This window comes from Electrophorus electricus, chromosome 5 (assembly GCF_013358815.1).
Source record: "Electrophorus electricus isolate fEleEle1 chromosome 5, fEleEle1.pri, whole genome shotgun sequence".
Classification (NCBI taxonomy): domain Eukaryota; kingdom Metazoa; phylum Chordata; class Actinopteri; order Gymnotiformes; family Gymnotidae; genus Electrophorus; species Electrophorus electricus.
This window is the reverse complement of record NC_049539.1, coordinates 12,580,850-12,595,389: the sequence shown is the minus strand read 5'-3', so window position 1 is coordinate 12,595,389 and position 14,540 is coordinate 12,580,850. Positions and strand designations below refer to the sequence as shown.

At 48.3% G+C, this 14,540-nt stretch overlaps 1 protein-coding gene across 2 annotated transcripts in view; it reads right to left on the bottom strand.

The window, feature by feature from the left end:
- The window catches only part of rad54b (RAD54 homolog B), a 17,084-nt gene extending 2,785 nt beyond the window's left edge, over positions 1-14,299 (bottom strand). Inside the window, exons 1-11 of one of the 2 annotated variants that reach the window (XM_027001206.2) lie at positions 14,221-14,299; positions 13,676-13,830; positions 12,468-12,663; positions 5,409-5,540; positions 4,708-4,992; positions 3,933-4,095; positions 3,245-3,470; positions 2,865-3,072; positions 2,273-2,412; positions 1,108-1,410; positions 426-574 (exon numbers count right to left, since the gene is read on the bottom strand). In XM_027001206.2, the coding sequence (XP_026857007.2) occupies positions 426-574; positions 1,108-1,410; positions 2,273-2,412; positions 2,865-3,072; positions 3,245-3,470; positions 3,933-4,095; positions 4,708-4,992; positions 5,409-5,540; positions 12,468-12,663; positions 13,676-13,807 (1,934 nt within the window). In that variant the 5' untranslated portion in view covers positions 13,808-13,830; positions 14,221-14,299. Of the gene's footprint in view, positions 1-425; positions 575-1,107; positions 1,411-2,272; positions 2,413-2,864; positions 3,073-3,244; positions 3,471-3,932; positions 4,096-4,707; positions 4,993-5,408; positions 5,541-5,714; positions 6,254-12,467; positions 12,664-13,675; positions 13,831-14,220 lie in introns of those variants that run through there. The other variant, XM_035525831.1, reaches the window with a different exon arrangement.
- Between the last annotated feature and the right edge of the window lie 241 nt (positions 14,300-14,540).

Genomic DNA, 14,540 nt, shown 5'->3' with positions numbered 1-14,540 from the left:
CTACATATGACAAGTATGTTTTGTACATTTTGTTCAGGTACAGTTACAGGCTGTGGCCCCTCCGTTGGCATGTGTAGCTTCTCCACCACCCTCGACTGTAGGGTTTTTAGGTTGTTGTTGTTTTTTTGTTCTTCCACGTTTCAAGGTCACTGCTGGTGGCTGAAAGTCGTCCATCAGCCAAACGGAGGTCCTGGGAAGCTCAGCTGTGACATAGGGCTTAGGGACAGCCAATGCAAACTGGACACAGCAGCAGTTACTGCGAGCGCATCCCGGCAAGCTCTCGTGCGCGTTTGTGGGTGCTCCTGCACTCTGTGTGCATTCGTGTGCCTTTTTGTGCTGCCGCGCACTAACAGTTAACGTGTAGGCCACGCACGAATGTGCTTGTCTGCGCGTCTCACGTGCTGAACGGCCACGTGTGTACGTACTTGTCTGCGCGTCTCACGTGCTGGACGGCCGCCAGCAAGTCTGCCAACACCAGCAGCTTCCCAGAGTCGGTTGTGCAGAAGCGGTGGGTGACGTAGCCCTCAGGGAAGAGCTCCACTGGGAGGCCCTCGAACAGATCCTCCACCTTCTCCTGACACGGAGAAATTAGGAAACATTCGTTTATGCACTTAGAACAACTCACGCTGAGCAAAGTGCTGTAAATAAGATAAAAAACATACAGTAATGAAGAAAAATAAACCAGGGAAGACCAGCCTTAAAAACAGAGATAGCAGGACAAAGGCGAATAGCAGATGGCAAAGTGTTCCACAGTCCTGGAGCGCACGCACACAGTTTCGCCCGTACCCCATAACAGCCAACATGGGAAGACCTCCGATGTGGCTCGCAGGTAAATTAGAAATAAATAAGAACACTTTAACCTGGTGAAACGCATGTTTTCCTGGTGCTGGTAAATAAACTAGCATTCTGCACGGACCGTTGGTGGTGCAGGGATCTGTTAATCTGGGACGATGGGGACCGGTTAATCTGGAACAATGGGGACTGGTTAATCTGGAAAAATAGGCTGTGGTTATTCCCAACATATAATGGAAACCAGAAAGGCGTGACGGAGCCAGCTAAGCTCATGTCTCTCAAGGGTGAATTGTGCGGGTTGATGGTGGGAGTCACCTGTACGGTGCCGTACAGGAGCCCAGGATGGTTGCACAGCTTCTTGAGGGCGGCGATGCAGGCCAGGTGGGGGCTGTGGGCGGAGGCGTGCGGGCCGTGGGCGGAGAGGCAGGCCCTGACGGCCCTGGTGGAGAGCAGCGCGGAGTAGAGTCGCGCCTGGAGCTGCGTGGGCCTGCAGAACAGCGTCCACTCCGCGCGCTCAGGCAGGAAGCGGTCGATGACGTCCTGCGTGCGGCGGAGGGTGAACATGCCCGTGAGTCGGGCGAGCTCTGCTGCGCGCTCGTCCCCCAGCAGCCTCTCCTCCTGAAACGGGAGAGCACCCGCCTCTCAGTGTGTGTGTGTGTGTGTGTGTGTGTGTGTGTGTGTGTGTGTATGCCTAGCATGCCTGCTATATAATCTCTGGAGGCATCTCACTAGAGAACACTTGGATCACTAACTCACAAGGCACACAAGCTCGGGGTTCTTCTGGCTATCATTCTCTCCCCGTACTGCTAACTCGACTTCCTCTCAGCTTGTTCAGCCCTGGTCCTCTACTGGGAGGCCCCCCCCCCCCCCCGCTGTGCCATCACACCGCTGCATGGCATGTTTTCAGCCTCCTGAAGTTCTCCTGCTGCGTTCCCTCCACCGGCTCCCTGCAGCAATTTGCCTCCGATTTAAAACGCTGGCGGTCGCCTCGAAGAAGTTAGCGGTCCGGCTCCCGCGGACCTAGAAGCTCTAAACAAACGCCAGTGTGCACCAACGCAGCCTCAGAGCATCTAGTACTGCTCGACTCCAAACACCGTCCCTCCAAACTCACGCATCAAGACTCTTCTCTGTCCTGGCACCCGGGTGGTGGTTTGAGTTCCTGCTGTCTGTCCGAACAGCTCAGTAACTGGCTGTCTTCAAGAGAAGAGTGAAGACTCACTTCTTCAGAGGCACCAAGCATGTCAATATGGCTCATTTCCATTCCAGCCAGGGCTTTAGTCTGACAGTGCTCTTAACACTGATCTATCTATCCATCTATCTATCTATCCATCTATCTATCCATCTATCTATTGTCACATGAGAATATGTATTTGATAGATATTACAAAGCACTTCTACGTCACTCTGGGCGACAAGGGCTGTAAAGGTGAATGTAAATGTTCTGGTGGACGTGTGTGTGTGTGTGTGTGTATGTGTTTTACTTCAGTGCAGGCAGGCTGCCGGGATGTGATGATGGGTTCTTCATAAATCTTCCTGTAGGCTGCCAAGCTTCCCAGAACGCCGGCGTTCACAAACTCAACTATGGAGAAGAACTCCTGCAAGTCATTCTGGACAGGAGTACCTGATGAGGTCAGAAAACACGTAGACACGCCAAAAATTTATCTTCAGCACACTATGTCAAGTATACCATAAAATAAAAGGTGTTCCTCCAGTCACATATCTCAGAGAAAATGTTGTATGTTGCTAATGGCTGAAGTAGAAACTTTGCTTTGTTTTGTCTTCTAACGCGTAGCATGTTAGCAGTGGCTACAAGAGCCCTTGAGAGGAATGCAATATGTGGACAGTTGGGAAGCCTGGGTGGGACCTTTCCTCACAGATGTGTGTGTGGACCCTGTATGGATAACCTTCCGTAGGAAGGCGAGGCTGGTCTGCCAGTGTATGGGTGCGTGCATGCATGTATTTTTTAGAGGGGTGTGTGTGAGTGAGCCAAAGAGAGATCTGGGAGAACGACCTTCCACAGGTATGCAAAGCTGGTGAGCGCATTCTGTGTGTGTGTGTGTGTGTGTCTGAGACCTGTGAGGATGACCCTCCGTGGGCAGGCGAGGCTGTTGAGTGCACTGGTGGTCTTGATGCTGCTGTTTTTGAGCCGATGACCCTCGTCACAGATCAGCAGGCCAAAGTCCAGTGGCTTCAGAGCGTCTACTGAACGCAGCAGCATCTCATAGCTGATCACCATCACAGGACACAGAGGAGAGTGGACAAAGTCCTCCACACGGTGGTCCTGTGGGGAGTGCGCGCACACACACACACACACACACACACACACAAAACCACATACGCACATGTATCCACACACAGACAGACAAAACACACCTGTCTCAAAAGGCACCAAAAACCACAACCACCCCTAACAGAAAACTGGCCACACACACGGAGCCTGCACCCTCACACACCTGGTCAACGGTGTAGACTCTGACCCTCTCTCTCCCAAGCCACTTAGTGAACTCTGCGGCCCAGTTCTTCACCAGGCTGCCGGGACAGACCACTAGCGCCCTCTTCAGGACGGGCTTCCCACCATATGGGCCCTGCCTCAGGAGGGTCCACAGCACACACACACACTGCAGGGTCTTCCCCAAGCCCATCTCATCTGCTAGAATCGCCCCATATCGTCCAGCCAACCTGCAGTACACGCACACATAGTCGACAAGGAGTCCCTTAAATGTGACACACACAAACACGCCCACAGTTCATAAGGAGTTCGTACAATGTGCAACACACACAAGCACACGCATTTGTATGTGTGTGTGTGTAGCTGACAGTAGCTCTCGAGGCACACTCAAATGAACGGACTACTTCACTGAGGAGAACAGCCGCCCACAGCCACAGTGCACCTGTGTGAGGGGACACTGGAGCACAGTGCTCAGCTGTTAGACTCAGAAATCTGTGTGTTCAGAAATGACAGAAGGTGCACTTCCAGAGCTTTAATCTGCAGGGCTTGGTGACAGGGAGACAGTATCTTATGCTGAGCAGCCTAGTAATACACCAGTCGGATTTGTGGGAAATGATAATGTGCTTAACAGTGGATTCCTCTACTTATTCTACATACTCTTTAGCCAAAAACAGCAAAGAATGGCACCCCACCTCATTCCCATCAGGCATTCATAGAGGAAGACCACACCCTCTCGCTGATGTGGTCGAAGATGATTGGTCAGGTGAGGATCCACAACCACATCAACCAATGGGAGTCCGGTTTTATTATGAAGCCACTGATGATTGGCCAAGGGCCGGGGCATCACAAGGGCTCCTAAATACATTAATTCCAAAAAGTCCATAGCTGTAACTTCCTGGATACACCATATGTATGCATTTCATGCATACAGTATGTATGAGTGAGAGTGTGTGGGGCCCACCGTTAGAGTTGTTTTAGCAATAGTATAATGACCATATATTATTTTTATTCTCTTTATTAAGACACAAACAGGAAAATACAGGTATTATGTACACAAAAGTTAGAACAAAATGCCAGGCAAAAGATCTGCCTCGGCACAAAGCACATCTCTTTTTGGGAGCCTTTCTGAATTAATGGTACATTATACCAGGCTTCTTTCAGGACTTCCCAGAGTTCTTCCTTAGATTTAGTCTTTTATTGCTATTGTTGAAGTGTAAGAGGAGGTCACACTAAATACGTTGTATTGCCATTGTAGCCTATAGAAGCTGGGGTTTTTTTTGGTATAAACCTTTTTCTGGTTTTAATACTGCATACATATTTCCTATATTTTCTTATATTCTAATAAGAAACTGAGAAATAATTACATATGGCCATTACTATTGCTAAAACAATGGTGGCCTAAGGCTTTTGCACAGTACTGTATATATGAATGTACATATGCGTGTGTGCGGGTGTATGTTCTGGTACCAGGGGCATTGGGGTCATGTCTGGGCTTCCGGACGGGCCCTTCAGGCTCCGGACCCCTGCCGGAGCCTTTCTGTCCTGGCCAGGCGAAAGCTCTGGCCCCCGGCCGGCTAGGAGGGCCCCCGGCCACTGTGTCTGTGGAGATGCTCACTGTAGCATCTTGGAAGCAGCGGCCCTTAACGTAGTCCTCGTCCGAGATGACCCCCATGACCTCAACCTGCTTCCCACCCACCATCAGAGTCTGACCTTCGTCCAGGCTCTCCAGCTCAGACGCCTTATAACCTGAGCCTTACACACACACACAAACACACACACACACGGTGACCTATGAAACAAGTCCTGAAAAAAGTAAATGAGTAACTCTTAACTATTTAATGGAAACACGCGTCTAGCTTGGTGTACTGCCTAAAGAAACTGTACACTTTTATATAGCAGCTGTTCACTAAGAGACGGTCAGTCTGTAACAACCTACTCTGTGGTTCCAGCCCCTGCTACTCTAGCACTCTCCCTTCCCATTTATAGTAAGGCACTGCTTCAGTCAGTAAGAGGAATAAGACGACGAAACAGATTAAAAATGTCAATCAGTCTTTCATAGCTAGATGGCCACTGGATCTTGGTGTAGGAATGACAGCCACTGGTCTGAACAACCCACTGTGAGATGTCGCTCCCTACCAGGCCAGAAAGGGCCACGGGTTCAAGCTCACCTCGTCCAATGTCCCGTCCCTCCATGTCTTTGAGGACGACGCTCCGCCCCCTGGCTACGAGAACAGCATCACCTTCCCAGCGCTTGTGTTTCCTAGACGACGCCTTGCACCACACGACATTGTAGTACCGTGCTAGGACACACGCATAACAGCATGACCCAGAAACACACACACACACACACACACACACACACACACACACACACCACTCACTCTATCAGATTAATCATAGAATGACTGTAAATGGGTAAAATTGTACATTTTAAAAGATTCAAAGATCTAAATCATAAAAACGTTAATACACACTACTGTCAGAAGGCTGTCGAACTGCAGTGCTCCCTCTCTTCTCTTACTCATACACGCTCCTGACACATGGCTCAGAAAGGCCTCTCTCATTTACTGAACCTAAAAACTCATGTTGCTACACAACACTTTCATGTTTCCATCATTTAATTAATTTAAGCACCCTACCATACCCTGCGGCACTTCCTAGTCAAAGCAAGGCGCCGCAGGGCAACGTTCCAAGGTCCATTCTCCTAACGATGCCCAACGGCTAGCAGGTTGTTTCCCAGCAGGTAAACAAAGCACGCCTTGCTGGGTCTACTTCCGTAGTCCAGGCTCAGAGACGCTACACAAGACACAACACACGCCACTGCAGCGATACTAACCCAACAGCCATTTTATTACAGCAACTTAAGAAAAATTTCATCCAACCAGTCTTAGAGTAAAACCACAGAGGCAGCAGAAAGCTTGAGAATGAATTATGGGAAAAGAGGGAGAGGGTAGTGAGAAGATCAGTACAGATGAGAGAGGCCAGTGTTTGCTCAGTGGAGCTGCAGACTACATCAATGGCAGCCCATGGCGCAGACGGGCTGCCCTCAGTTTCTCCACTTTGACCTTTGACCGCAGGAGCTCCTCCTCCAGTTGCTGCTTTCGTTTGAGTCCTTCTCTCTTTTCTTCTAGGTACAAGCCAAGCTTCCTGTGATTGGCCAGGAGAAGCTCGTGCTCCTCCCGCATCATCTGCAAAGACTCTGCCTCCAGAACCGGGTTTCTGAGTGAAGCCCCGCCCCTCTGATAGAGGCCCTGCCTTGGGGCAGATGCTGAGGGCGATGGCAGGAGATGCACAGAGGAGGGGCAGGGAGAGAGGGAGGCTGCATAAACATGAGAAACCAGTTCTTCCTCCTCCTCCTCCTCCTCCTCCTCCTCCTCCTCCTCCTCATTCTCAGCTGGCCCAGCAGGTTCCTGGCTACATGGGGTCGTAACAGTAACGGGTGAACCATGCGAGACGAGCATCTGGAGGTCCGGTGGAGGTTTGACATCCTCGGACTCCACCCTCACAGCCATGGCAACGGGGGCGTAGTCCAACATGGCGGGAAGAGACGAACTGCTTCCGGGCTCCACTGGAGAACCCATCTTGTAGTGCAACCTAAGACACAAGCTGAAGTGAGTACAAACGTGCACGCGCCATCCTGCACACCAGCGCACACCAACTAGCATTCACGGCACACACGGCCCTGTACGCCAGCGTATGCTAACTAGTGTTCCACTGCACACCTCACGTGTACTTTACACAGCTGCACAGAGTCTAGTTTCACTGCTGGTGCTTGATCACACTGCTGTGAGGTTTCTCTGCTACGCATCAGCACCGAGGAGCTCCAGGCAGCAGCCCTGATCCGGAGGAGCCACAGGGAAACCCGGTTAAGGATGGCTCAATTCCATCAGCGCTGCTGCAGGGGAGCACAGGGGAGCTCGCAAACCTAAACCCAGTCAGGCCAAGATCTATTAAGAACCAGATCTATTAAGAACACATGGTGGAAACAAGGCCCTTGGAAACTGAGCTAAGATGCGTGTTAAAGGACATGACGCTAAATATATTCTGCTCCTTAATTTTTCTGCACTAAATAAAGTCAAACTTGGTAGGGCCCTTCTGAAGTGAAAAGCCCTACTGGACTTTCATCTGTCACATTCACATCTGACCCAAAGGGCAACAGTGTTTACTCTAAACCAACAGCCTACGAGTAAATTAGTGACTGTGAATCCATGCAATGCGTGTGAGTGAGTGTGTGTGAGGGGGGGGGGGGAGAGAGAGAGTGCGTGTGTGTATGTGTGTGTGTGTGTGTGGTGTGTGTGTGTGTGACAGAGATGACGTGTATTTGTCTCTCACCTCTGGAGTGTGCTCTGCTCTTTGTCCCCTGCATGAAACAGATGTGGGATCATCTCCATGATGCGTCTGGTTGGCTCCGAGATGCTGCCCCGGTACTCGGGCTGGGCGTGGCTTCGCTGGACCACTTCCTGCTTGGCGCTCTCTTTGAGCCGTTTGTAGAGCGTGCGGAGGCCCTGGGCGGTGCGGGCTGGCCGGTCCCCTCCCAGGCTGTTGTAGCGCTCAGCTATGCTCTCCCAGCACCGGTTCTTGTCCACGATCACCGCATGCTTGTTCGTGTGCTCCTCCAGGATGCGGATGTGGGGCTGGACGAGCCGCAGCAGGTCCAGTTTCTCAGACAGGGTGAAGTTTGAGGAGCGCGCCTTGCCAACCATGCTGCTCGTCATGAACAAAGCAGCCATCTTGGCTCTAAGCTGGTCTTGGTTCTGTGGTCTGTTTCTTTTCTACCTCTCTGCCCTCCCAGTCCTCTCTGCCCCTTTCGTTTCACTGCCTGTCTGTCCGTCCTTCACCTAAAAACACTCACACGTGTCTGCAGGCTTCTGCTTTGCTTGGTTCTGTTACACAACACACATGCTCTCCACACACAGGGACGTAAGAAAAAGAATCAGGCTTAACTAGGCCAGCCTCGATTAGGCCCACGCCTACCGGGGAGGGCTTTGCTCAAATTCCTTTCAGCTTAAGCTGACGCAGGTTCAGTAAAGCTGCTTAAACCCAGCCTGACCTACATAACAAACCCGACTGCATTAGACTGGAAAAACAGCGCGCCCCTCACATGGCACGGAAACGGCTCCATGCATTTATTTGTTCTATAAGAAATGAAGGGGTACGTGCTTTAAAATGAACAAAGAAAAAAATAAACGTTTCACTTTGAACGTCAAGCACCCACTCTGTCTCGCGGAGCGAGCGCGTGAGAAATTGACTGCTTTTTTTTTTGCCGAATCGCCAGATTCAAAACAAAGAAGAAATTAAGTTTCATGCTCCGTATTGTCACCGTTTTTTATCGGATATTTCACTCGCTAGTTGATTGTGTGCGACGACCGAAACGGCGCGTAGGCACGAAAAAAAAACACTAGTTGCTTTTATTTCAAAAGAAGACAAAAGCGCCTCGCGGAGTTCGCCTCGTGGACTCGAGCTCTGCTTGACATCTGCCTATTGCCTGCTTGCTTGTCACAGCTCTAGCATAGATCCTGTCGACTATTAAAAGCATGCAAACACATCGTTTTTTATTTCATTTAATGCCAAAACTTCAAAAGGGAGGAGAGATTAAGGGGCGAGTCGAGCACGACGTTAATTTTTGTGCTATTCGTAGGGCTGTATTTCCTTATCTACACCCGCTCTCAACAGCTTTACCGTGTGTGGCGCGCTTTAACGGTTTGCACGGTTATTATACCTTAACTTGGACACGGTTTAACGCCATTAAACCACCCTTTGATACGTCGTTAAGAGGTGGACTTTGTATGTCTTGAAAGACATCACAGAAACAAACCTCATAATAATTAACAAAACACCGACTATACTACAATATACCTAGATTTAATAACATTCTACAATAAGCGTAATAACGCAATTTTCCACATAATTTGCTGCAATTAAAACATGAAAAAACAACGCAGGTGTGTGCGTGAAGCACCTGCCACTCTGTTATTATTCTTATTATTGTTAGAGTCATGTCGCGACTGAGTAGTGTTATTCACTTTTCTAGCAAGATGCCGCAAATTTCATTACTCGCAACGCGGGCTACAGACTAAGAGTCCTTGTTATGCCATTACTCAAGGTCTGGCGGCCAGTGCAGCTGCACTTTGTTAACTGTAGCGGTTTGTAACAAGACTGCGTACCTTTATCGTACGCTTCTTCGTTTACACATCGTTTTATTCACAAGTCAGTCGAGCCTTGAAATAAGACTTCTTGCCTTCGTGAGCCCCTTAGAGACACACACGTTTTAATATATTTATATTGTCCTCTACCAGAGGCCTGGGATCTTGAGGGTCCTGCATAGTACCTTAGCTGTTCCCAGGACTGCACTCTTCTGGACGGAGATCTTGGCTGTTCCTGGGTTCTGTTGGAGCCACTCCAGTTTGGGGGTCATAGCCCCTAGTGCTCCGGTTACCATGGGAACCACTGCTGCTTTCACTTTCCACATCTTTTCTCCCAGCCATTGGTATGTTAAGGCAGATCAGTGTATATGCATACACCCATCAGCCACAAGGTTACGCCACTGACAGGTGACGTGAACAGGATGGACTCTCTCATTACAGTGGCACCTGCCAAGGGTCAGGATATATTAGTCTGCAAGTGAACAGTCAGTTCTTGAAGCTGATGTGCTGGACGCAGGAAAAACGGGGAAGTGTAAGAATCCGAGTGACTTTGACGAGGACCAATCTGTGATGGCTAGACGACTGGGTCAGAGCATCTCCAAAACTGCAGGTCGTGCAGGGTGTTCCTACCAAGCCAATATCAGTCCCAAGGAAGGACAACCGACGAGCTAGGGTTACGGGTGTGAGGGTCATGGGCGTTTAAGGCTCAGCAATGCACGTGGGGACTGAAGGCTAGACCCACAGAACAGCTTCACCAGCGCAAACTGCTGCAAATGCGGACGGCAGCCACGATGCAAACGTGTCAGAACACACGGCGCACAGCCGCTCCCTGTGTAGCCACAGACAGCTTGGAGCGGCTATGCTGTCCACACGCCAAAAGCAATGGCCATGTGAACATCTGGACCATGGAGAAATAGAGAGAAGGCGACCTCGCCTGATGAGTCACGTTTTCTTTTACACGAGGACGGCCAGCTGTGTGCGCACGGCTCGCCCGAGGAAGAGATGGTACTAGCATACAGAAGGCGGCAAACTGTTGGCAGCATTGTGATACAATATTGTGCTGGGAAACCTTGAATCCTGGCATTCATGTGGATGTTAATTTTTGCGGTGTGTCAAAGTAAGTTTGGCCTCCAAATTCCCCAGATCTTAATCAGTTCGCACATCTGTGGGATGTGCTGGAAAAACAAGTCCATGGAGGACCACCTTGCGACTAACAAGACTAACAGATTCTGCTGCTAATGTCTGATGATACATACCACACGACACTTTGGGAGGCCTTGGCAGTTAGTGTCTCAGTGGGGTTTTTACACACACACACACACACACACACACACACACACACACACACACACACACACACACACACCTAGTCAAAAGTTTGGAAAAACCAACTCTGTTCATTTTTAACATTTTCTACCTTTTACAAAAAGAGTAAAGGTAAAAGCAATAACGTGATTATGCTGATAAATAAATAGCATTATTGTTTAATGGAACATCTAAGCGTCTGACCTCCCTTTCCTTTGATGACAACTTTGCATGTTCTTAGTGAGGTCTTAACCAGCTTCATGGGGCATCTATGAAGCCTTGAAGAGATTCTCACATATGCGTGGGGTGAAACACTAAAGTGCTAAATGACCACTATTTTTTGAGGGGGCAATTATAATTGTTTAAAATTGATTGATAAACTATTTTTATTTTATAGTTTTGAAACGTATCTACTTTCTCTCACAGATATATATATATCTACCTGTGTGTGTGTGTGTGTGTGTGTGTGTGTGTGTGTGTGCGCGATCAGCTTAACAAAATCCTGTTCTAACGAGCAACAGTATAAAAACCACTGCTGCCGTCATCACTGTTCTCGTTATAGAACCAGCTGGATGGCAAAAGCAGTGCTAGGCCTACCCAAAAAGCAAGTGTAGTCAAAAGAGTTGAAAATAAAAGGTTCTTAAGGCAGAAAAGAAGGGTTCAATTGTAGCTTTACTGGCAGAGGGATACAGTGAGCATCAAGCTGCTTCCATCTTGAACATTTTTGAAAAACTGCGGATCATAAAAACAAGGTCTAGCAGCAAACACATGGGACAACAGCTACAGACTGGCAGAGGTCGAAAACTCTCTACCGACCGTAATGATCGCCACCTCATTCGAATGTCATTTAACAACCGTAAGATAACATCAAGTGACCTACAAAAAGAATGGCATGCAGCAGCTGGGGTGAATTGCACAGCGAGGACGGTTCGAAACAGGCTTCTGGAGGCAGGGCTGAAGTCATGTAAAGCTAGAAACAAGCCCATTATCAATGAGAAGCAAAGAAGAGCCAGACTGAAGTTTGCGAAAGACCATAAGGATTGGACCATAGAGGACTGGAGTAAGGTCATCATCTCTGATGAGTGCAATTATCAGCTTTGTCCAACACCTGGTCATGTAGCGGTTAGACGGAGACCTGGAGAGGCCTACAAGCCAGAGTGTCTCGCACCCACTGTGAAATTTGGTGCAGGATCGGTGATGATCTGGGGGTCTTTCTGCAAGACTGGAATTGGGTAGATTTGTCTTTGTGAAGGACACATGAATCAAGCCACTTACAAAACTGTGCTGGAAGAAAACTTGCTTCCTTCTGCTCTGACAATGTTCCCCAACTCTGATGATTGTTTTTTCAACAGGACAATGCTCCATGGCACACAGCCAGGCCAATCAATGTGCTAGGAGGTGCGACTAGTTGTTAAATCCAATTCCAAGGATTTCGAAAGTTCTGAAAGTGTAGATCAGTTTTTTTCCTTAAGTTTCCTAATTTTCCTAACTGCTGCTAAAGCAACAAGGCAATGAATACAGATGTCAGATAGACATACATAGATAAAACATTTGTGACAGCTATATATATACACTACACATGCAGTCCCATGTGACCATTCATCTCGTGTAACACACCACACACTTACACCACTACCTGTGTTCTCTGCATGCGCAGTTCACACTGCTTCCTCTTTCCACTCTAAGCTGGCATGACACTCTGAGCACTGTTTAATTTTAGAAAATGTTTAAACAAACAAACAAACAAAAACAAACAAACAAAAATCTGTGCTGTCTTACCTGTCAGAGTGGAGGTGGTGTTGTGAATGTGGAGTGGTGTGTGTGGCTCTGATTCACAGTGACCGTCAGAAGTCTGCGGCTGGTTTTCAGCCCTCTCTCCCAGGGGAGCAGCGCTCAGGACCCGGGCCAAAGCTCGGCACACACCCGGAACCGCAGCGGGACACGCGGGACTGGTCTCGGACGAGCTCTCGCAGGCCTGAATAGGAAAGCACCTTTAACAAACACTAAACAAATCTCTGACCTCTCTAGCTAAAGCAGTGCTAGTCCAATGAGCTGGGCCCCAGTGTGGGGTCCTACCTCTGCTGGACTGGGGTTCAAAAAAGGAGAAAAACAGCCGCAACCTAAAGGATGAGAAAGATGAGAAGTCGACCCCCCACCCCAAACAGCCAATCCTGCACCTTCTAGGTCACCCAGACGAAGTCAAGACAGTTGGAAATATGTCTGATAATATGGCTCTTTACAGAAAGCTGCATGAAGTCATGTGACTCTCCACTCTAGGTAAGTTTATTTATATTGCACCGTTCATATGCTGAGGTCATTCAAAGTGCTCCAACACACTGCAATATTGCAAACTGTCATGTGCACACACAACGAAAAACTGTTGTTTTACTATGCCTTAGCATGACTATTTCATGCTATAATTACTATACCAACACTTTGGCAATTGTGACGAATTGGTGTAATTATTAACAACTATATTTTGTGGGCCCTGTCAATTCTTATTAAAGGCATAAAATATATCACATGGCTTCACACTGTGGCTATGCAGCCTATAGTCCACCACAGCACAGAGGAGTTCACAGCATACAATATTCACACTCATCTTTATCCATTTCACTGAGATGCATTACTTTGAAATGGGTATGCCCTTCTTGTATTGAACAGGTTACAAGCAGAATTGAGATGACCCTTATACAACTTAATGGCTCTACGCCACCCAGAAAAAAAAAACTTAAAGGTGTTGTAGTTGTACAATTCATGCTGCACCCACTGAAAATGATTTCTGGCCTCATAGAGCACATCCACATGGGCCCAAATCACACATCCAATTAATAATGCAATTGAAAAGAGAAAACACCATTCATAACTTCGCGAATATTTCTGTGTAATTCGATGTGCTGTCAGTCCACTGAAGAATCCCAGATTTCTGAGAATAATGGTCAGGCGGTCAGTGATCGGTGGCGAGGCCCTGTAAAGGCACCCAGTACCTGCTGACGAACGCTGCCGACCGCTCGCGTCCACGAGGGAAGCGCCGCTGGGCGCGCGGGAGCTGGAGCTACAAATCTGGGTTTCTTAGCGGCGTTGCCATGGCGCTGACTCGGCGCGGCGGACCGGCGCATCCTTAGCAGAACAGGCGAACAAACTGGAGGAAAAGCCATGAGATACGAACACTCCAGGGTTCACACAAATCGAAGTTTGAAAGTGGTGTTTTAAACCGTTCTCCAAAGAGCACTAAAACTATAACATATAAAAGTACTTTGAGTTAGGGTTATACAGATAGATAGGACGCTAGTTTAGCTAGCTAACGTATATTTGTAACTTCCAAACCAGACGCTTAGATAGTTACTTGTTTGACAAGTTAGCTAAGCTAACTAGCTAGCTAGGATGTTAACCAGCACTAAAGAGCTGAAGACAACGACCCTAGCTAGCTAGCTAACCTAGGTTATAGCTAGGATACAGGGTATTATAACTTCAGCCAGATTACTTTTATTACCTTAAAGTGTTTTTGAGACATAACACTTCAAACACTTGCCTGTTTGTTAGGCCTTGTTCTCTCAAATACTATGTAACTACTTAGTTCTGCACAAAACCCGCGTAAGCCCGCAGTCGTGAAACAGCGCACACATCAAAATACGCGGTCTGCCGCGGAAATGGCGCAAACACTTTGTGATTGGTTGAGCGACGACGTTTCATGAAGGGGGCGGGGCAAGTAGCTTGCATTTTAACATGCCTTGGCTACTATAAATTTGAACACAAAGTAAACAAACAATAACTTTGGCAGTAAGAAAGATACACCAGTATGAGATCTGCACACATGCATAAAGATCTATAGTAGGAACATGCAGCACAGAT